The following is a 23,060-nucleotide window of genomic DNA, read 5'->3' on the forward strand; positions in this document are numbered from 1 at the left end:
GATAAAGGAGACTCAGGTCCACAATGTACAACCTAGTTGACCCCTTTTAATCCCAGCACCAGTCCAGAGGCAACAAGTGCAACAAGTTCCCTAGATTCCAATACCTCAAAATACTTGGGCCCCTGCACCTCAAAACCCTTTTTGAGTGAATCCTCCACAAGCCGCATCAGCATAACAAATACCATGGTTTGGTCAGAACCAACAAGCACAATCTAACAAAGTTAATAGAATATTCACCAGACAACGGATAACATTATCAGAACTACTTCCTACTATATTTAGAGGAAAGTACCTTATTAAGCAGCCACCAATCCCAAAGGCCATTAAAGGAACATGGTACAATCCCAATCTCTTTATAAGTTTCACATGGATGCACCAGGACACTCAATAGATTAGTACTAATAGCTCAAGCATCAAATACATAATTTTATTAATAGAAAGGCCATCATACTAAACAGCCTCACAAATCAAGCTCAGCAATAAAATATCAATCAGAATCCCTTGCCTACCCATAATGGAGAAGGAAATGGACCCACAATTAATGTAGTTATAAGAGAAGAATCGGACTTTAATCATTCAATCTTAATAGTTCCCATAAGATCAAAAGTCAAAGTCCATCTAACAAAAAATCTAGAAATGCAAGCCATTAATGTTCTCCCTCAATGCATGACAAATTCAGGACTATCTCAAAACTCACAACTACCAATTATAATGGTTAGTCTAACCATTTACCCCAATCCTCAAGCTCCCAACTTCACAACCCGATCTCCTCTCATCATACCCTATATCTCGCCAAACCCTCAAACCCCAAATCCTCCAACTTGGCATCCTCTTCATATCCCTTGCGCTTTACAACCACCACTCATCCTTCCCTACATTTCATCTACCCCATAGGTCTTCACCCTTACTCTTTCTACCCCCATGTCAAGTCCACTGCCTCTCATCCTTCATGTAAAACTAAAACCCTTCCCAATGCCAATATTTTCTCCCAAACCCTTCCCATATAACTCCAACAAAGTAGTTCTATGGAGCTATGAAACCAACATTATTACATCGACAAGAGTAGAAACGATGAGAAAACCATGGTAACAGGCATCGGTCATATGACCAGGGCAGGGAGGTACCATAAGGTACTAGATAAGGCATTAAAATTTGGGATAAAGAACGAGGAAGCGACAAAACAGAGCAAGGAGGAAGAGATAAAAGAAGAAAAAGGGAAAGAAAAGATAGTCAAAAGTAGTACAGAGGGACAGAAAGAACTGAAAAAGAAAAAAAAATATAATCTCAGGCAATGAAGCAATAGACTTCATTAAACTCATCTGCAAGAGTGAGTTTAACATAATAGAGAAGTTAAACAAAACCCTAGTTCAAATCAGCATCTTAGGCCTCTTACAAAGCTTAAAGGAGCATCAAAAAACACTCTTGAAGGTCTTAGGCAAGTCACACGTGCCCACAAATACTTCACCAACACAACTCAAGCAAATAGTGGGGCAAATCATGGCACCCAACATGATCGTTTTCACCGAAAATGAATTTATCCCGGATAAACAAGGCACATAAAGCCGATAAACATCATGGTCATGTTCAAAGGGATGATGATCATGAAAGGGTTGATTGATAATAGCTCAGCCCTAAACGTTTGTCCTTTGGAAACCTTTCACAAGCTAAATGCAAACTAGTCTCATTTTAGACTGAATAATAAGGTTGTCTAAGGTTTCAACAACACAAGAAGGGATTATCTTGGGGAGTTGAATTGCTTGTCACTATCGAACCTTGCACCTTCGAGGTTACGTTCAAAGTCATGGAAATACCGACAACGTTCAACTTTCTTTTGGGAATATCCTTGATTCACATCATAGGAGTAGTCTCTTCATCCCTACACTAGAAAATCAAGTTCGTAATTAGGCAAATAATGATATCAGTTCTAGTAGAAATTCTAATCCTGTCTGGTCAATCTCTAGATGTTCAATTCATAGATGTAGAGATAACCAAAGACAATGCGGTGTATCACCCATACTAGTTTACTACTGTCAACCATGTTGAGAAAGAGAAGGAAAAGGAGAAGGCAAAGTTGCCAAAGAAAAATCTAATAATCGGATGGGTAATGAAGAAAGCAGACTATCAACATAAGCAAGGTTAGGCTCAAGAAGAAAAAGGAAAACCACTCTGATCATCGAAAATAAACATACCCCTACTTTGGTCTCGGATTCAAGCCAACGAAAAAGGATATTGTTGATATGAACGACAAGAAGAATGAGCTTCATCTAGTAAGAAAACAGAATCGTCAGCCCAATGTTTGGAACCTAGGCAAGGTTCCCCATATTAGCATTAGTTTTCCAAGATAACAAGCCAAACCTGACGGCCTATTTAAGCAACTACTACCAAAGCTAGCAAGAAAGCCAAGGATTGTAAGTTTCAATCCAAGACGCATACGAAAAGACTTGGTTGTTAAAACCCCATCCACTTTTGTGGACAATGTTGATACCTTATTCAACAGGGATTCCAATGAGAGTTTACAAAAGGAAGAAATAGAGCCCACGAAAGTGAAAGTCGCCATGAGTGAAGAAGAAGAATCATCATTATCCATCAGCTTTGATTGGGATTCAATTATCCCTTTACCAAGTTTTTCAGAGGTACCTTGTCCAATCAATCAGGATGTGATGGTCATTTCTGAACTATCAAGAGAATCATCTTCTCATCTCATTTGCCCCGTATAGAAAGGGGAAGTTTTGAACAATTGGGAAGAATTCCCTATCACCTTTAAGGCTGTAGAGGCCTAAAAAAATGTCATCAGACAAATGCAATTTGCCCGATGATCATAATGAGCCCTCATTATCTGGGAAAGACTATTATGAGGATTTCCTATCTTTACTGATGAATTTGCATGATTGTTTGTATTATTTTAAATATCCAAAAAGCAACAAAAAATCAAATATCCTCCAAAAATTCCAAAATTCAAAAATTCAAAAATTCAAAATTCAAAAATTCAAAAATGCTACAAAAATCTTTCAAAATCTCAAAAAATAGATAATTTTCAAAAACAAAAAAAAATAGAATTTTTTTTAAGGTTCAAAAGACTTCTCAATCAAATGAACACTTAAACAGCATAGAGTTTGAAAAGGATGAGTATGTTCAACCTTGAACTCAACTTTTGACCTCATGTGGATCGAAAAAGAGGCAAAAGAAGAAGCGAAGTACCCTTCTAAAGAAAACAAAGAATCCATAAAACATCATGAAAAAAATGTTCAGCCAAGCATTGAGGATACATACCCAGTTAATCTCGATGCTGAGGACCCACGAGTTATCAAGATCGGAACATTGTTAACACCTCAACAGAAAGAATAAATGATTGAATAGTTGTACAATTATCAAGACATCTTCGCATGATCCTATAAAGATATGCTAGGTTTAGATACAAATCTTGTCGTTCACAAACTACTAATTGCTCCCGGAAACAAGTTGATCAAGTAAAAATTGAGAAGACTAAAATCAGAATGGACTCTCAAGGTAAAAAATGAAGTAATGAAGCAACTCCAGGCACTCATAGTTTCTACACACCTTGAATGGCTCACTAACGTCGTTCCGGTATCGAAGAAAGATGAAAAAGTACGCATGTGTGTTGACTATCAAGACTTAAATAGAGCCAGTCCTAAGGACAATTTTTCACTGTCACACATCAACACTCTAGTCGACAGCACGACAGGACACGACATGTTCTCGTTCATGGATGATTTTTCAAGCAATAATCAAATAAAAATGATAGAAGAAGACCAAGAGAATATCATATTCATCACACCCTGGGGTAATTTTCCCTACAAAGTCATGCCATTTGGGTTAAAATGTCGGAGCAACCTATCAGTGTGCAATGATGACTTTATTCCACAATATGATCCACAAAGATATGGAAATTTACGTGAAAAAACATGATTGTCAAATCTGGTCTAGAGGAAGACCACTTGGTAAATTTGAAGAAATTGTTTGATCAACTAAGGAAAATAGGCTTAACGCGGAAAAGTGTGTCTTCAGGAAAATATCGAAGCAAACTATTGGGATTCATCGTCAACAAAAGAGGCATTGAGATAGATCCAACAAAGACCAAATATATTATCGGAATGAAGACATTTGTATTAGAGAAGGATTTCAAAGCATTCTTTGACATAATACAATATATTAGTCGATTCATTGCTCAACTCACACTTAACTGTGAGCCAATCTTCAAGTTACTCAGGAAAAATGTATCGAATGTATGGAATGAAGATTGTTAAGAAGCATTCAACATGATTAAGAAGTATCTACTCAATCCACCGGTCCTAGTCCCTTCCACGTCAAGGCGACCTTTGTTAATGTACATCTCAGTACAAGAAACATCAATAGGTTGTGTACTATGGCAACATGATAAGTAAGATCAAAAAATACTAGACCTTTAGTATCTCAACAAGAAGCTCATCGACTACGAGGCAAAGTATTCAACACTTGAGAATATTTGTTGTGCATTAGTCTGGACATCCCAACGGTTACGTCATTATCTACTCAACTACTCAATCATGCTCCTCGCTCGAATGGATCCTTTGAAGCATCTCTTTGAAAAATAAACACTAACAGGTCACACTGCAAAATGGTAGATATTCTTATTTGAGTTTGACATTACCTATTTCATTCAGAAAGCAATCAAAGGACAAGTCATTGTCAACCATTTAGTCGAGCATCTGCTGCCTGACTATGAACCATTGAATACAAACTTCCCAGATGAAGCCATTTTGTTTACTAAAGTTGAAGACGATAATGAAGAAACGAGTTGGAAGATGTACTTCAACGAGACTGCAAACTAAAAGGAAAACAAAATAAATACAGTTTTGATCAAACCTGATAGATCTTATGTCCCGATCGTTATACTATTGAAGTTCCAATAATCTAACAATAAAACAGAGTATGAAGTATGTATTGCATGATTGAAAATAGTGATTGATCTCAAGGTTGATGAAATTGATGTATTCGGAGATTCAAGCTTAGTGGTTTACTAGACAATTAGATAATGGAAAACTCGATAACAAAGATTGGTTCCTAACCACGAGTATCTCAAAGAACTAAACTCAAACTTCACAAGGATTTCATTTATGTATATGCCACGAGTCAAGTACCAATTCGTGGATGCACCGGCCACACTTGCTTCTATGATTAACATCTTATAAGACTTAGTCATCAACCTTTTCGAGATTGGCATTCAAGATGAGGCAGTTTACTGTTAACCGACAGAAGTAGAAAAGCCTGAAGAGAAACCATTTTACTCAGACATTAAGGCATATTTAGAAGAACGAACTTTCCCGTTAGATGCAACACAAAATGATCGGAGAACCATTTAGAAATTGGCAGGACAATTCTTCCTAAGTAACGGGATTCTATACAAGACGTCGCACTATGAGATCCTTCTCCGATGTATGGTAGAGTAAAAGCTAAGCAATTGGTCGAGACTGTACATGGAGGAGTTTGTGGATCTCATATGAACTATCACATGCTTGTCAAGAAGATCATGAGAATGCGATACTATTGGACGACTATGAAAAACAATTGTTATCAGCACGTTTGAAAATGTCATCTATGTTAAATTTATGCCAATAAGATCAACACTCCACTCTTGTAACTGCACAATATGACCATCCCCTGACCCTTCTCACTCTGGGGCATAGACATCATTGGACAGATCTCTCCGCAAGCTTCGAATGGACATCGCTTCATCATAGTTGCTATCAACTACTCCACGAAATGGGTGGAAGTCGCATCCTATGCCAATGTCACAAAAGGCAATGTTCTGAAGTTTGTCAAGAATATCATCATCTATCAGTATTGTCTTCCCAACGGAATAATAACTGATAATGCAAAAAACCTCAAGAACAAAAATGTGACAAAGATGTGCGAAGACTTCCAGATGATGCATTGAGACTTTTATGAGACAAATTGTTGCGTTCTATGCTTTAGAGATGGGGAATCAGTTGATCATATCCCAGTCTCTCATCATTTCTATTTTGATTTTGTTGTTTCTTTGGTCTAAAGAGTTTATGGGTGTTTTGTTTGTAGACCTTGTGAGCAATAGTGAAGGGGTTTGTTGTATTATTAGAGATTACTCGCTTTGTATCTGTTTTACTTGGTTGGTCAACTTGCCTGACCCTGCCCCTTCTGTTGACCATCCATCACCAGCCCAATCAACATCACAATAAGCTTGAAGGTCAAGAGAACCAACAGTTAATTTGAGAAATAGGGTGGAATATGCTAAAAGTAATAAAATTGCAACAGATAGGTCTGCTTGGTAAATCGCTCTATTTTAAATTTGACTCTCTATATCAATTATAGTCAAGATAATTGATATAACAGATCATCTCCTACTAAGATTTGTTATAAAGATCAAAATAAGATTAGATTAGATTGAACCACGCAACAAATTAGATTAGAACACTAGATGTTTTTGGTTAGGATATGTTTTCTATCAGAAGTGATAGTTGTTTATTTGCCTCGGCAACATGTTAAGTGGAGATGCCATGCTTCACAGGTAAACAACAGACGCACATTCAATAATTGGGCCGTGCCTAGACCAAATGTGAAGGTTCAGAATGTGAAGCCTGCATATGGGTGGTCAAGATAATTGAGCCGAAACTCTAGACTGACATTACACTGCTGTAACAATGAATCAAAGTTTCGGAAATTCAATCTTCCAAAAATATTTCGATTATCTTGGAATGATTTGGTCGAGTTCATTATGAAGGAGCCAACTTGATAAATTGGTGATCTAGACAAGAGTAGTAGAAAAATACCAGCAGAAAAATGATATATTTGGGAAGGCTTTATATAAATTATAATGGCAATCATATAGGATTACATGTACAGGAGCTGTACAACTATACTTCTAATTTTTCTATACTTTCCTTTCCCCCTTTGTCTGGTTCATGGAAAACCTCGAAATTGTTTCCACAACAATCCAATTCTCGCTTGACTTGAATCTATTTACATTTTCTCAATTGATCAAAGGGTTTTGAAAATGGAAGGAAAATATATTCCAATGACGGTATTCTAAAGATTTTGAGTCGATAATGTTTGTCCCACCACCTACAAGGACTGCCAAGCCATCTCAAGTTGCACTCGCATGGATTTAGTCTCTTGTATTCTGCATAAGCTCGAACCACTGCAAACATAAAGAAAAAGAAGATAGTTCACAAATCTTTCTTTCTGGGTTTTTTTTTTTTTTGCTAAATGAACAAATTTGTATTAATGAAAAGAGAAATATAGAAAAGCATATAGCAACTGAATAATTACCTGTCTCAATAAATCAGCGAGGGTCCTGGGAAGTTCTTCGATGTTCTTCAATATGATGTAGTATGGGAAGGGAAACGAATTTAGATACTTTGAGAGTACTAGTTTTTTACCCTCATATGATGCTTCCTGGAGACAAATCACATAATTATATTATTATTTTTATAACAAAAAGTGGCATTAAAGGAATTAATTATTTCTCGATACATGATTAACATGAAAAAGCTACAAGAAATACCATGAAGTCCATGATCGATTCTTCTGGGCTATCTACTAGTAGAAATGCAACCATTCGCCTTTTGTTCAAAGCATCTCTCACACAACGCTTCAATTTTTCCTGTTTCAATGATATGATCATATAAGTTTGTATAATGGAGGTAAGACGTACATGCTCTAATTAATCCATTTGGATAGAAAGTATAAAGAAGCTTTGGGAGAAAGTAGTTTTCTTTTGCTTTTTAAAAAGTTAAGATTTTTTTACTTTTTAAAGTAGTTCTCTAAAATGAATCCAACCAAGTTTTTGAACTTTCAAAAGTAAAAAAAAATTACTTTCTTACGTGTATCCAAATGGGCTCGGATGAAGAAATACCTTTTCATGGAACCGACCATCAGCTATGATCAACATTAGCTGCTGGAGTGGATTCTGACCAGATGGAAGGCGTGCATTTGCCACTGCAGCATCGAGCTTGTTGTTCAAATACGTTAAGAGATCAACCATCGGCTCATCCTCTATAGTATTCTCTTGCTTGAATGTTAAACTCGAGATCATCTGTTTTGAGAAAGCCAAGCATCAAAATAGGGGCTAAAATATCTTCTAAAATTTTCACAGTACTTGGGGTTTATAATAAAATAAGAGTAAATTACACTTCCACCCCTTGTGATTTGGCAAAATTCTATGTCAACCCCCTAACGTTTTGACAATTGGACGTACCTCCCTTCCATCAACTTGCCATCCATCAAACAGTTAAAAAATGAATTTTATTTTTATAAAGACTATTTACCTTTTTTTAAATGTTTTTCTTTTTTATAAACAAAATATCCTCGTGAGAAAATGGGTTTATGTGCAAGAGTGTAAATGCTTAGATGGGGGATTTTTAATTATTGTTTAAATTTATTTTTTTTATTGCAATAAAAAATTAAAATGAGAGGGTAAAATAGCAAAATAACATCTGAATTTTGACTCCATCAGTGAAAGGGGAGATAAGTGCAATTATCAAAATGTTAGGGGTCAACGTGAAATTATGCCAAATTACAAGGGGTTAAAGTGTAATTTACCCTAAAAAATAAAGTACTTCTTGAACCACAGTTATTTCTTTTTACCCCTGTTGGAATACTTACTTTGATTCCAGCTTCTCCAGTAAAGGACTGATTAAAGTCATGTAGTAACTGTATGTTTCCCTTCTTTCCGAAGCTTGCAACAGCCAACTGCCCCACTTCCAGTTGAGACATGGCACGGCATACCGTAACCAAAGCTTCTATAGCAACATCACCGCAATGGCTCTCAGACATACTGCGGGAGTCATCCACAGCAACTATGACCTGGTAATCACGTTTGTTGGGTCGTGTCCGTCTCAGCCATATCTTATCCTTCCTGTAATGGCTTGCTATATATGGAATTACCTGATCATCTCCACATAAAAAAATTAATTAGAAACAACATTCATGCAAATTTAGAAATAGCTTGAATAGGAGATAAAAAAAGGGAAATTCAATTGCAAAGGTTTTGGTATGAACAAAGAAGACCTATGACATCACTAGTGAGAAGTGCTTTGGAACATGTCAAAATGGATTTAAGAGAGGCCAAAAATGACTATTGATGAAGAAAGAAACAATATGAACTCCATGCCCTGAATAAAGATATTCCCCAAGGTACGAGTAGAATGGCAAAATAGGATTTGTGTTACTGACCCCAATATTTAGTAGAAAGGAAATGTTAGATGACTGATGGAAATGGTCAAAACCAATGGATAGTATGTAATTGCAGTCCCTCCACCCATAGTCGCCAAGTCAGAATACAGGTTTAAAACGACAAGGGAAAACTTCGGAAAACACGGGAAAGAAACGAGAATAAAATGGAAAAACAAAACGATAAATAAAAGCAAAAAAATATATCAAAATTATGAAAAATATACTATACAAATAAACATTAGACATTTATTCTAAGTTTCCAATAGATTTTTGAGTAAAAGTAATACAATTGAATATATATGAATAACAAAAAATTTCCACACATAATACACATTTTATTATGTTAAAAATGTTAACCATCAAGTTATCTTTAGAGCAGAATAAGACAATTAAAAAATTTAAAAACCATAACATCAAGACATCATCATCAAATCCCAACATTAAACAACACTTATAGACCAAATTACAAACAACCAAAAGGCTATACAAATCAACTGCTATGCTTATAAACAAATAGGGTTTTTATATTATAATTTTTTTTTTTTTTTAATGTGTTTAAAACGTAAAAACACTATTTTTTTTTTAAATTGTTATAGTTATAATGAGTTTTAAATGAAACTAAAAAATGAGTTTTTTATTACAATGCTTCCATCAACACAAATTATAATTGACGTAAAAATAGAAATTAGTTTTACTTTGTTACCTTCTTCATGTTGATGCGTTTACCAGTCTTATAATCCCCTTGGAGCTTGCTGGCTAGAGTTGGTTCCATGACCAAACGCAGTTGCTCAGCCAACTCTTGTGACAGCCTTGTTGTGCTTAGTTCATATCTTCTCCAGAGTGAAGTAGCATTATCTTTCATTTCACCCGACACCTCCTCAAGGTTCGTAGCCATTCCCATCTCTTCGTCATCATCGACTGTGAGGTTACTTAGTTGCAATATCTCCTCATTCATGTAAGACTTCCTGATAGAGATCAAATTCCCCGACAGGCTTCTGGAATCATCATTATCACCAACAACTTTTTGCAATCCCTCGGGAAGCACTTCATCATCGTCGTCTGACTTCTGTACTTGTTCATTGATTTTCTCTCTCACCATTGAGGCATTGTAGCTTCTAACAGGAAGTGTTTCAGAATCTTGCTTCTCAACCTCCATCTCAGTAAAGTCTTCTTTCTGTTCTATAAGACCTTCATCTCCATCAGGCTTGCTACTACCCCTAACATTTTTGTCAATCTGGTCAGACGTCGCAGGTCCTTGTGCTTGAGAAGTTCCCTTCTCAAATTCAGAAACAAATCCATATTCATCCGCACTATCATCCTCCATATCATCAGGAGCCTCTGTTTTATTCTCCTGCGAGTCAACAGACACTTTGACTCTTTCCTTCCATTTTTCCAACGCATCCCCAACACTCCTGTAAGGGTTTGGTTGGGCTCTTTGCATAGATGAGGAATCGTGTTCGTGCTCTGTCGATTGAGACTCCGGTTGATCAGCGGTTAATTTCCCATCCTTGATTGAGTCGGGCATCATTATATCTGTCTGAGGGACATCATTGGGTAAGCCGCTTGAAGGAGCAAGCCCATTTTGAATATTACTATTGTTAGACCATTGTGTCTCGGGTGCTACTGAGTTTGAATCTGATCTGTGTGCATCAACATTTGGTCGCACTGCTGAACCTGCACTACTAGGCACAGAATCACCAGTGAAGTCATACTTCCCCGTTTCAAGCAAACTTTTACTCGGTGCCGTCAAGTCCTTCTCTGCACTCTCATCATCATGATCCTTTCCTTGATCATCATCACCGTCAACATTTCCACCCGCGTGTTCAGATCCTCCTACCTCCTCCATATCTTCGTCCTCTTCATTGGTCTTTCCATCCTCATTATTTCCATTCTCGACATCATCTTCTTGTTGTTCTGCTTCTTCCATAGTATCGGAACCTTCGGGTTCTCCCAAGTTAATTTCTTCTTCAAAATCTTGATCTTTCTCATCAAGTTGTATCCCTGTAGGGTCAGCATATGATGCATCTTTGTCCATCTTCATGTCATCCAAGTTCTCAGAATCATCAGAAATGTTCTGATTTTCATCATTGTGTTGCTCGTGTTTGTCAGACTCATCATCACCACTTAGCTCTCCAGATTCATCTATATTAGTACCATCTTCCTTTGCTCTGAGTTCCCTAGAGCCGGAATCCTCGTCTTTGACAGACTGTCCTGACTCATACTTTTCATTTGTGGTGTTGTGATTTTCATCTTCTTCCTTATTCCAAAGCTTTTCATCGACTACTTCACCGTCATCCCCAGTTTCTCCCATTGCGGATTCTAGTTTCTCATCCTCATCATTATCTTCATTTTCATCATCTCCAGAATCCTCACTGACACTAAATGTTTCAGCAGCAAAATCCTGATCCATTTCTATTCCTTTATCGTTTTTATTTGGGACATCATTTGGAGCATCTTGTCCTTCACTAGGCTGCAGCGGGATAGAAGAGGAATAAAACAATAAATTGTAGCTTACAATCATTAAAATCAGAAAAGAAAAAAAAAATGAATTAAAAGGGAAAAACTACATCGAGTGAACCTCATTGATACCATATTTACCTTCTCAGAAGCCCCAAGAAGCTGATCTTCATCATTTATCTGATCACTCACATCATTTAGACCTGCACCCTCACCCATACCTGTTCCACTTGCATCTTGAGTCATGTCAGCACACGTGTCATCTGCGTGGTCTTCCGAAGAACCACCAAACCCTTTAGAATATAGTGAAGCAAAAACATATGCAAGCATGTGAGTCATTTCAGCCACCTGCAAGTGAAGAGATTAAGTTCAGTTTAACCATTAAAGAAGGTGCCAATAAAATATAATGATGATAGAAGAGGTTAGAAGCAGCGACTTACTGTTCTGTGCATTGCTAAGAACTCAAGTAGGAGACCATCCCCAAAGGTCAATATTAGATCCACCAACACACAAAGATGGTTTAAATATATCTGCATTTGGGAGCATAAATTGGAAAATCTATGCCCAGCATGGTCAACCAGTTCAACCTGTACAAAGTATATCAATTCAGACGAAGATACACGCAATGTGAACAAGAGAAACAAAGAGTCGGTTGTTTTTGTTTTTTTATTTGTTTGTGTGTGTGTGTGCAAAAGTACATCTTAGAAAATAAAGAACCAAACAAACAAATTTTCCACTGTTGACCACTTTTGAAAGAGCCATGCTAAACTGACTCAAAAATAATAATAATAGTCAAATCAACTCAATTGACGTGGAATGTGCACAGAACCATAGATTTTTGGAAAAATTACTTAAAGGATCCTCGCGGAGGGACTTCTTTCTAAATAGTCCCTAAGTTTTAGGCGGTCTCTTAATAGTCCATTTAGTAAACTTTTCTTTTCTTAACAGTCCCTAGACCTCATCTCCCACATTTCTCACGTGAGAGATGCCCTAACTGTTTGAACTCATCATTTTCATCTAAAAAAATTGGACTTTTGGCATCTCAATCGAGTTTCGGAGACTCCATTCCGTCAGAAAGGATTTAAGAAGGAAGAAGAAGCCATTTTCAAAGGTTTTTTTCACTTTTTTTCTTAGTTTTTGGATGAAAATCGATCAAGAATGGTTCTTTTGGGTTGAAATCATCTAAACAAATCGTTCTCTCAAGTTTTTAGTCAATCTTTCCATGTATTTTAATCGAAAAACTCGAAAATTGAAAATGGGTGGCTTTTACCAATGTCAAGTTCACCACTTATTATTTAAAAAGTGGTGAACTCGACAATAAATAGTGGTGAGTTCGACAGTAAATAAAAGGTGGTGAACTCGACAGTAAATAAAAAAGTGGTGAGTTCTCCTATAATGATAGACCATTTAGAAAAGAAAAGTTTACTAAATGTCCTGCCAAGCTACCGCCGAAACTTTAGGGACTATTTAGAAAGAAGTCCCACTGCAAGGGTCCTTTAAGTAATTTACCCTAGATTTTTCCTCGAGATACACAAGGAAAATATATGGGTTTGTGCATATTTCACGTCAGTTGGGTGTATTTATGTATTATCCCTTTTGAAATGACAGGGTTGTAGCATCTACCACTCAACATAATTGCCCCACCTTAATGAAAAAATAAATACCAAATGTGCCTCCCAATTATTGATAAGTGCATCAAATCACATTTTAAAAGAAACTAGAAATTTTCTGCTTGTGCCTAGCGTGTAGAAGACAAAGTGAAGAACTCACATTTTTCATTTTTTTGATCGATTCTTCCACTCTAAAATTATCAAGATTAAGATTTTGGAATATTACATCAATAGAGGAAGGTTTTTTACCATTTAATTTATTTTTATGCTATTTTTTTTTTTTTTGTGTGTCCGTGTGTGTGTGTGTGTGTGTGTGTGTGTGTCTGTGTGTGTGTGCATGTGGGTGCAAAAGTACATCTTATGCTACAAATAGATTGAGAGGAGGAAATCCATACAGCAGACACGATTGTTTCACCGAGTGCTTCACATATAAGGTCCAACCGCATATTCACTAGGGATGATTCCACTAGAACTTTCCACTTAGTAATATTCCCTCGCATTGAATCGTCAGAGAGAGTAAAACCATTGCTGGAAGAGCCTAGTTTCTGGAATGCTTCCCTAATCTGCTTCAATGTTTGGTTGAAAGATTTGGCAAATGCAGTCTCAAGATTAGTAAAGGTCTCTGAAAAAGTAAAATCTTCAGAGGCACCAATTGATTGATTTCTTTGGTCCAGAACAGAATGGAACTCCTCTCTTATCACCTTCCCCTGCAAAGTTTGAAGTCATTCTTTATTTATTTTTATTTTTTTAAAGACACCTCTCTAAGTCCACTTTCAACATTTGAATTTCCATTTTTAGAACGAAATAGTGTGACTACCTTATTGAGGATATCTCCATAACGACCAAGCAAAGGCTCTCTTACTGATCTTTTATCAACAAATTGAAGGAAGAAAGCGTGGAGATGCTTCTCAAAATCATTTATTTCTTGAAAGTTCTGTGTCACTAACTGCTCCATCTTTTTTGAAACTACAAAAGGAGGCAAGGAAGCTGCCGGTGTGGTTAAAATTCTGTTACTAGCGAGAAGATATTTATCCAGTGATTCCTGCCAAAGAATATCCACTAATGTCAATGCAAATCCTAAATAAAAGTAGATAATACTGCCATGAATGAATGAAAGATGTGAATAGAAGATGTGGACCTTAGATATCTGAAGATTTGGGATAAACTTCTCGATGAAAACAAGAACCTTATTAGCTGCAACCTTAACACTTTGGCAAGTATTTAGATGGGTATTTTCAACTTTTCTCAGCAACAAAGATGCCTCATGTGAAAAGGCATAAAGGGTGTCATATAGTTGCTGTAGAATTAAGAAAACATCAAAACAATCACCATCGCACGTTACAAAATCAATGGGAAAGTACCACATAATTTTCCCAATTTAACCAAGAAATTTCCAAGGGAAAATATTACCTTTTGTTGCCACATACACTCGTGCATAGCATGCTGGTTAGGGGAAACACAGCTCTCCCTATTAGTTCCATGATTAACAATGGAGGAATTTGTATCTAAATCTTTTAAAGACATTGCACATTTCCTCAAACTTTTCAGATGCTCGGCAAACCCATAAGCAACAGATCGCTGCTCTTGTTGGATTATGATGAGATGGTTGAGGAAAGAGGCAGATCTGACAATCTATACAAAATGTGGCACAACATGAGTACATACAAGAAAACTGATTCATGGACTGAATGTTGTTTACGTGATAACTAAAGAAGTAAATTTACCTGTTCTAGACTGAAATCTTTGTGAAAATTAAGGCATATCTCCCGTAGAAGCTGAACCATCGCCATGCTTTTGTAGTAGTATTGATTTGCTATTTTCCAGTTTGAATCGGAGTTGTCATTGGGGGAAGGCTGTCCACTCCGTGGCAGCAGCAAGTATTGTACATCATATGATGGCTGAAGAAACCAGCTACTGTGTTGGTTTGATTCGGGCTCATCCTATAAAATCATTATGCAGCCACCAGAGCGGGTCATCAATCAAAATTATAAGAAGATGAAGATGAAGATGAATAATATTTTTACCAAAAAAGAGAGAGAGTTCAAGATGGAAAATGAATCCAATGAAGCAATTAAGGACCGGATTTCACAAGGAGAAAAAAAATATAACCTATAGGCACTTGACATTGCTCTTTTAGCTGTTTCAAGCTTCAAAACTAAGATTGAGGTAGTGAGAATTGATATGGGAACACTTTCAATAACAAAAGACATGGTTTTGGACAAAATTGAATGGGATTTGTTCTTCCAACCAAATTCTTGGGATAAGGCTCCGATGATAAAGAAGCTTTTTTTTTTACAAGTAAACATTTATTTACTAAGAAAAAAGAAAGTCGGAGAGATGCCAACACCGATCTACTATGGGCATAGAGACTCCCATCTAAAAACAAACTCCTCAAAGAAAACTCCTTTGAATTATGGAGAGCTAATTTACATCAATAAAACAGCAACCCTAAAATCTGCAACACCAACTCATGGAAAGAGCTATCCACTCCCCATGGAAAGCTCTCCGATTCCTCTCCTTCCAAGTACCCCAGCAGATGGAAAAAAGGGATGAGCGCCCAAATCAATCTTTTCTTACCGGTGAACACGTTATGCTGCCAAGCTTCAAAGAAAGATTTGATTGATTTTGGAAAAACCCAACTTATCTTAAGAAGGTAAAGGAAGCGGGACAAGAAACTTAGGATGAATGAGCAATGAAGGAAGATATGATCAACCATCTATGATGAAGCTTTAAAACGGAGAAAAGTAGCATTCTGCATGTGAATACCTCAGAAACCAGAGACTTGTGCCTCGACAGTCCACAGCTTTCTAAAAGCTTTAGAAGGTCAGTAAGAGCCCTCCTCTTACCAAAACTCTTGCTTTCATCCTTCCAGAGATCAGCACAATCGATGGCAGTTCTACATATATTTTCAAGTGAGAGCCATACTTCCTTCCATTTTTCCTGGTATCCGAGGCATGCAGACTGTGAAGTCAAGGATTGCCTGATGGTATTTGCAATCTCTGCACAAGCATTATATTGTTAGAATGACTGTTAAATAAAAGGCACAAATTTATAATTAAAAAAAAAAGGTAAAATGAATTAAAAAGAAGAACTCAACCTTCAGCATCCTTGAAGCGTAAATATTGGAGGTCAAACCCAGATATCATTCTAGGGCACAAGTTCTGCAAAGCAGAATCTACTTTCTTTCTGAAGTCACCATACCACATTGACCTACACACAAAAAACTAGTAACCCAATTCAAGAAACAGACTTTTTATAGAAAATATTAGCCAATATGAAACATAAAAGAAGTAAAAAATGACCTTTGTGTATCACTGAATAGTGTCGGATCAATAGAAACTGGCAACATCATCACCGTATTCATGTCAGAGGTATTACTGGAGGTCTTTGTTCCTAGCAAAGATTGAACTTTAATCCCTCTTTTTGTTATATCTTGTTTAACAATAACCATTACTGGTTGTTGCAGTATGTCCTGCACGCAAAAGCTTAGCCTCGTAAAACTTGACAATTTCACAACTATATTTCAGATGCAAACCACCAAAAGGAAAATACAATAAGAGAGATCAATAAAGATTATGTGTACATAAGCACAATAAGTGATGCTTACTAACCAATGAGAGAACCTTTAAAAAAAGGTAAGGGGTCTCTGTCAAAAGTTAACAATTGAGAAATTACAGTTTACCAATGCTACCAGAGCTTTTATTAAAAAAAGTATCAATATGTTATATTAAAAAAAACCTTTTCTTTTGATCAAGTAACAATATAATTTCATTGAGGACACAAATATATAATAATGACATATAGCATACAATAATGCAAAGCAAACATTTCAATATCAAAAGGTTGAAACAGATGTCAAATACATTGAATTTCTGTATAAGCTTCCGAAGTTTCTGGCGAGTCCGCTTGGAAGTCTCTATTGACAGATAACTATCAGGACGGTCCCACCGAGAAAGCTTCACAAGTTCTTTCAAATCTGCTGCAATAGTTATTTTATTTGCCTCTATGTGCTCTGTAACTCTGTAAATAAAATAAACATCAGAGCATTAGATGAGTCACCATAAAACTTCTATACGTAGAAAAATCTATGGGAAATTCAATAAACTTAAGCACTTGATGTAAAGCTTACATAGCCAAAAATTGTTCATAATAGCCAAATGCATTGTACAAGATCTTCAGATTTTCCATCATAGAAGGACTGCATAATTTAACAAGAATCAAAATCTCATAATCTTGACCCTTAAGGCATTAAACAACCGTATTTAAACTGCTTATGCTGCTAAATGTAAAAAATAAAATATTCAAAAAAACAAAATCGAGGGAACAAAAGAAAATAAATATTTCAAATAAGTTCAAATAACAAAGAAAAAACTACTGAAGGTGCTTCATAAAGCACTGTTGTCCACAATATTTTATTTCTGGAGTTAGAGAATACAAAAGACAACAAAATCATACTCAAGTTCTGTGCATCCTACCTTGAATAAAATTTCAAGTGTATACCAATATTGATCTGACCATGAAAAGCAAGAAGAAGTTGAAGGCGCTTCTTAAACTCCCCAATGGAAGACGTTTGAACAAACTCCTCCAAGCTGCAGGTTTCATTTGTGTTAAATACAAATTGAATTGAAAATTGATTATCTACAATTAGTCTTGAACTCTAAGAAAGCATTTGTTCAAAACTATTAGCTGAAGAGGTCATTCATACCTCCTAATTGTGGATCGATTATGTCCAGCAATATCATCCGTATGCTCACGATGAAGAACTGAGTACAGGGGAAGCCATAACTACAGTGTTTAAAACAAAAAGGACAGGATTAGCATTTAAATTTCACTCTCAACATGAGGCAGATCTATGATATACCTTCCCACAATTAATCTCATACTGCTCCTGAACTCCATCAAGCAAAGCAGGCCAAGAATCAAGCTCCATTTTTTGCCATGAGGACACCAGAATAAAAATTGGTTGCAGGTGATCTGTAAGGAACACATTAGTATATTTGTGCAACTGATCCAAAGAGACGGATGGATTTACAGTGGACTCACTTGCCCCCACAAGAATTTTCAAATCTATGTGTTTATGACCTATTGAGACAGACAACACAGGTGGAGAAAAAAATCTGTTTGCCCTCCAAAAATAAAAAATTCTCTTAATTGCCCCACGAAAAAAAAAATCCACTTTTAGTTGCCCCACATGGGCAAAATCCTGGCTCTGCACCTGCATGAGACATCTTTTTTATGCAATCACTTACCAGAAAGAGAGAATTTTGGAGCAGATTCTTCCAACATCCGGGCTTTGCTAAGTAAAAATTGCAAACCTGAAAGAGCCTTCTCAGAAGAAAAACATACATGAAGAAGAGATATAGTCAGAAAGAAAGAAAGAAAAAAATCAGATAGAATTTTTTTTGAGTTTTAAAAAAAAAGTCAGGCCGGGATAAACTGGCATTCCAAATCAATTCACTACCTTTGCCAGTGGGGTACTTAGTGGAATGGCAAGCAGCATTTTAGTTACATCTAGAATTTTCTGAAGACCTGGATGCTCTGGCCAATCATTCAAAAGAGAGAGAACCCGCTGCTGAAGACTGGTAAGCGGCTTTACCATTTTAGCCATCACGGGAGCATTTGAATCCTGGAATGGAAGCATACAAAAACAATGAAAAATCATTCAAATATATAGAAAAAAAGTTGAAGTTTCACTTTGACATACAAATGGACCATCATGAGCATAACCTTATAAATATTGTAGACAAGAGCTGGACGAAGAGATAGTCCAAACTTCTCTTCATAGTCCAAGCATAGACGGAGTAAGTGCTCTGGCATAAGTTTAGCATCTAGGCTAGAGGATAACAAAGCTGGTAAGTCTGAAAATAAGAAGACAATATAGTAAGAGATGCATGTCTTGTAGGAATAACTTATCAATGCGCGAGTTCTGAACAGAAAGTTCATTTGCAGTAAATCACCTTTTAGCATCCCCATTCCCAGTTTATAAGAGTCGAGGAAGCAAAAAAGCTTGTCCGCATCAGAGATCTGAACAATTCCAGGCTGCATTGGAGGACTACTAAATTAGCAAGTTCTAATGAAAATTACGGACTCAAAAACCACTTGGTATGGACACAACAAACTAACAGGGGAAAAGAAAATTCAATGAAAAATTCCTCAATACTTCCATGATTTCCATTTGTTAGGAGTAATAAGCTATTATTAGTATGGGTAGAATCGTCTTTTTACTGTTGTTATCACATATAATACCAGCTTGGGTTGAAGTCGATTTCAACTTTTCCCACATTTTCTCCAACCTCTCTCCAGTTTTATTTTTTCCGTTTCTCAATTGATTCATAAGAAGTAGGCTCGGTGTAGCGACAATGAGAACATATAATCTATGCATGCCCATATAGTAAACTTCCAGGACCAAGCGCCCATAAAAAATGGAAAGACAACCATAAGGTTACACAATAAAAGAAACAATGGTTAAATGATGGTAGAAGAAACTTACACGTTCAACTATATTACTTTCTCCAAAGAACTGATTGTGGACATGGACCATGGTCTTTAAAATGGACTCCTGGATGAGGTTCCATTCTTCCTCTGGATTTTCATGTTCCTTCACAGGGGCCTTCAAATGGAACAAATGATTCTTTTAAGGGCTAAACAAAGACAATTAGCTAAGAAAAGAACTATTTAAAAGAACAGTACCAATTCAGTAGTTTCATCTTCAGCAAGCATTTCTTGCCATTCCAAGCACAAACTCTCATCAGTAGTAGTATTTCTGAGAGTTGATATATCAACTTCAAAAATGTCTTCTATCTTGAAAGCCCGAGGCTTGAATTTGTAGTTTTGAGATTCCTCCTCATGCTTTGCTTTTGTTTGAACTTTCATACTCATCCATAATCCCGCAAATTGGTCGAATATCTCATTCAAGAGCTGATTCAACAGATCACTCTAATATTAGAGACCATCTTTCTTGTAAATAAACTCATAAACTCCAGCAACTCCATTTCAAAATTCTCACCTTGAAGGATGTAGTTTCCATGACTAGGGAATTACACACATTATAAGTAATACGGACAAGGATATTAACATAAACAGCAGCATGTCGTTGCAACACAGAGACCTGTGATCCATGGAAATTGTTTTGGACATCTTAAAATCCATTTAAATGCATACAAATTGATGAATCAAATAAAGTTAGTAAACTGAAGAATAGCGAAATTAGTCCTGTAAAATAACACTAGCATCACTAGAAGAGTGAAATCTTGAGATGTGACAAGTATTGTTGATGAAGAAAGAAACCTAATTCAAGGTGTTACCAACCATTTTATCAGGAGTGCTATCTCTTGGACTAATACAGAGCTTTTTCAGTAAATCCAGTTGCAAGTTATCTGCAGAAGCATCTCTAGGGAATCGCATGAAACAATAGATAGTTTCCTACCAAAAAATCTGAGTCAATCACTGCACCACTTGAAAAATATGAAAAGATGAGGGGAAAAAAAGGAAAATAATATGTATACTACCAGAATATGATCGGTAGTGTTTTCATCAATCTTTCTCAAAAATGCTTTCTGCAAAGCACTTGACACAAGCAACGATAATCCTAATTTCATTTCATACATTGCAACTTGAACTGGTTGACATATATCAACATAAGCAGCATAGTCATCCGTTAATCTATTAATAAAACCGGTTGCTGTCTCCTGAGAAACCAGAGATGTAAAACGAATAAGAAATAAGAACCAGAAAAATAGAATTAAAATGGAAGTTGAAGATAAACATTCATGAGAGGCAATTTAAGAGAGATTCAGATCAGATACACAATGTTCATATGTTTGAGTATTAACTATTATTACCTGCCAGTTGAAATCTTGTTCGATCATCTGTGATACATTCATCACTTCAACATTCTTTGTCAGTATAGAAGATGTAACCAGTCGGAGAAATTCAGCACATTCAGATTTTAATTTGGTAAACTTGGCAGGACCATGTCGGAACACAATCTGAGCACAAGAATAAGTTTCGTAAAATGAAAAAAACATAGGAATGGCCAAAAACAATTCCAAAATTTCACTCATATTGAAGTACGCAGTTAAAACCTTATAAAATACCCAAGACAGTCTGTTGAGTTCTTATAGAATCAAAAATTCAGAAACTGTTCATGGCCGAAAAAATTATGGATAAGATAAAGGATAGAACCGTAAATCATCTAATCTTGTACAGTGATAAGTATTTAAGCTAGTCCACTGGAATCTTGCCCATGTCATTTAGTCCTATGTTTCGAATCTTTTCAACATTAACTGGGATTTTCCTCGATTAATTTTATTCATGGTTCAAAGTTGCCAGTCCATAGCCTTCATTTTCATGAAGTGAATATTATGGAGTTTAATCTAATTTCTAGTTCATTGCCACATCTGGAAGGAGAGAAAGAGAAAATTTGATGGTAAAGAGCAGCTGGTCTGCAAGGTCATCATAAGTATTTTAAGCTAGATTTTCTTTTGGTTCTAACTTTTTAATGATTTTAGGGGATTCTTCTTCAAGGATTTTACTTTTAGGTTGGAGCTTGATTGTAGGGACGACATGTAATCATGTTTTGGTATGTTTTTCCTTCTTTCTATCTTTATCTTCATGTTGTATTCTATGTATGTCTCAAGAGCTCCTTTTAGTTTTCTTTTTTTCGTTAGATAAATAAAAAATTTATTCATCAAAAGAAGGGGGGAGGGGAAGGAGCGTAGGTCACCAAAAGAGACCCAACAATATAAAAAAGGGAAGGAAACACTAAAAGAAAAGTAACAACCAAGCCACAAGGCACTCTAGTCATTATAGGGGAGATCCCATTTAAACAAAAAATCTAATAAATAAATAAAAAATCCTCTGAACTCGTTTGATGATGCTGCTCTAAGTAAATATAAATCCCATGATTGATATAATGACCTCAAACAAGGTATGTTCCTTCAGTTCAAAGATCCTACCAGGTTTTAATACATCTTTTAGTTTTCATTCCTTATGGGTTTTAATACATCTGACAATTCTCCAAAGAAAAAAAAAACTGTCAAAACATATGCAGCATCTTGGGCAAGCATCGACAATGTTGGAAAACACCATTTCAAATATCACAAAGTCAAACCTTTTAATCTCCAGAGGATTAAATGGCCGGGGACCACCATTATATAAAATGCGCAAATATCACACACACACACAATTTTTTTATAAGTAAAGATAATTTTATTAAAAGGAAGATCAAGGTGAGCGACAATAGTACAAAGGACCCCTTCAAAAGAAAATGCAACCAAAGGACACTTGAACCCACACACACAAAATGAGTAAAGTGATTATATGCAAACACAAGCATTTGTTTCCAAGTGACATTTTAACACAATACACACACATAAGGTAGACCATTTTAACACGAATACACACACATAAAACACATGCATCCACACCCACCCGCACGCAGCACAACCACCCACTCCCACACAAACGCAAAAAAGCGTAAAGTAATTATATGCTAACTCAAACATCTGTTTCCGCATGTGTCTGTGCTATATAAGGTCAAACATTTTATTCTGAAAGAATTAGATAGACCATTTTAGTACATAAAAAAAAGGTGTAAAGAAATTACTTGTGAAACTAAAAAAACATTTGCAGACAAATACACATATTAGACATTTTTCTCCAACCTTTACTGTAGGAAATTTTTTGTTACAGAGGCACATTTCAATAAACTTCACAACTATGTTAAAAAGGTGGATTAAATCTAGACATTTTAGGTGCATGTTTCAATCATGAAATCAAGAATAA

The 23,060-nt window shown here is 36.1% G+C and overlaps 1 protein-coding gene across 1 annotated transcript in view; it reads right to left on the minus strand.

Annotated features, from left to right (window-relative positions):
- Positions 1-6,800: 6,800 nt before the first annotated feature.
- The window catches only part of LOC147410456 (midasin-like protein), a 61,276-nt gene continuing 45,016 nt past the window's right edge, over positions 6,801-23,060 (minus strand). The window contains exons 47-77 of the mRNA XM_086435577.1: positions 21,116-21,262; positions 20,783-20,962; positions 20,583-20,696; positions 20,281-20,382; positions 19,965-20,192; positions 19,765-19,884; positions 19,232-19,313; positions 19,002-19,132; positions 18,736-18,900; positions 18,524-18,599; positions 18,136-18,248; positions 17,980-18,059; positions 17,750-17,863; positions 17,404-17,472; positions 17,138-17,294; positions 16,577-16,746; positions 16,372-16,484; positions 16,041-16,273; positions 14,999-15,214; positions 14,685-14,906; positions 14,413-14,571; positions 14,092-14,316; positions 13,670-13,981; positions 12,105-12,251; positions 11,806-12,012; positions 9,911-11,677; positions 8,638-8,919; positions 7,889-8,068; positions 7,538-7,636; positions 7,303-7,428; positions 6,801-7,171 (exon numbers count right to left, since the gene is read on the minus strand). Of these exons, the coding sequence (XP_086291703.1) occupies positions 7,139-7,171; positions 7,303-7,428; positions 7,538-7,636; positions 7,889-8,068; positions 8,638-8,919; positions 9,911-11,677; positions 11,806-12,012; positions 12,105-12,251; positions 13,670-13,981; positions 14,092-14,316; positions 14,413-14,571; positions 14,685-14,906; positions 14,999-15,214; positions 16,041-16,273; positions 16,372-16,484; positions 16,577-16,746; positions 17,138-17,294; positions 17,404-17,472; positions 17,750-17,863; positions 17,980-18,059; positions 18,136-18,248; positions 18,524-18,599; positions 18,736-18,900; positions 19,002-19,132; positions 19,232-19,313; positions 19,765-19,884; positions 19,965-20,192; positions 20,281-20,382; positions 20,583-20,696; positions 20,783-20,962; positions 21,116-21,262 (6,369 nt within the window). The 3' untranslated portion in view covers positions 6,801-7,138. The remainder of the gene's footprint in view (positions 7,172-7,302; positions 7,429-7,537; positions 7,637-7,888; positions 8,069-8,637; positions 8,920-9,910; positions 11,678-11,805; positions 12,013-12,104; positions 12,252-13,669; positions 13,982-14,091; positions 14,317-14,412; positions 14,572-14,684; positions 14,907-14,998; positions 15,215-16,040; positions 16,274-16,371; positions 16,485-16,576; positions 16,747-17,137; positions 17,295-17,403; positions 17,473-17,749; positions 17,864-17,979; positions 18,060-18,135; positions 18,249-18,523; positions 18,600-18,735; positions 18,901-19,001; positions 19,133-19,231; positions 19,314-19,764; positions 19,885-19,964; positions 20,193-20,280; positions 20,383-20,582; positions 20,697-20,782; positions 20,963-21,115; positions 21,263-23,060) is intronic.

Source organism: Akebia trifoliata, chromosome 1 (assembly GCF_017979445.1).
Source record: "Akebia trifoliata isolate Shusen 1 chromosome 1, ASM1797944v1, whole genome shotgun sequence".
Taxonomy (NCBI): domain Eukaryota; kingdom Viridiplantae; phylum Streptophyta; class Magnoliopsida; order Ranunculales; family Lardizabalaceae; genus Akebia; species Akebia trifoliata.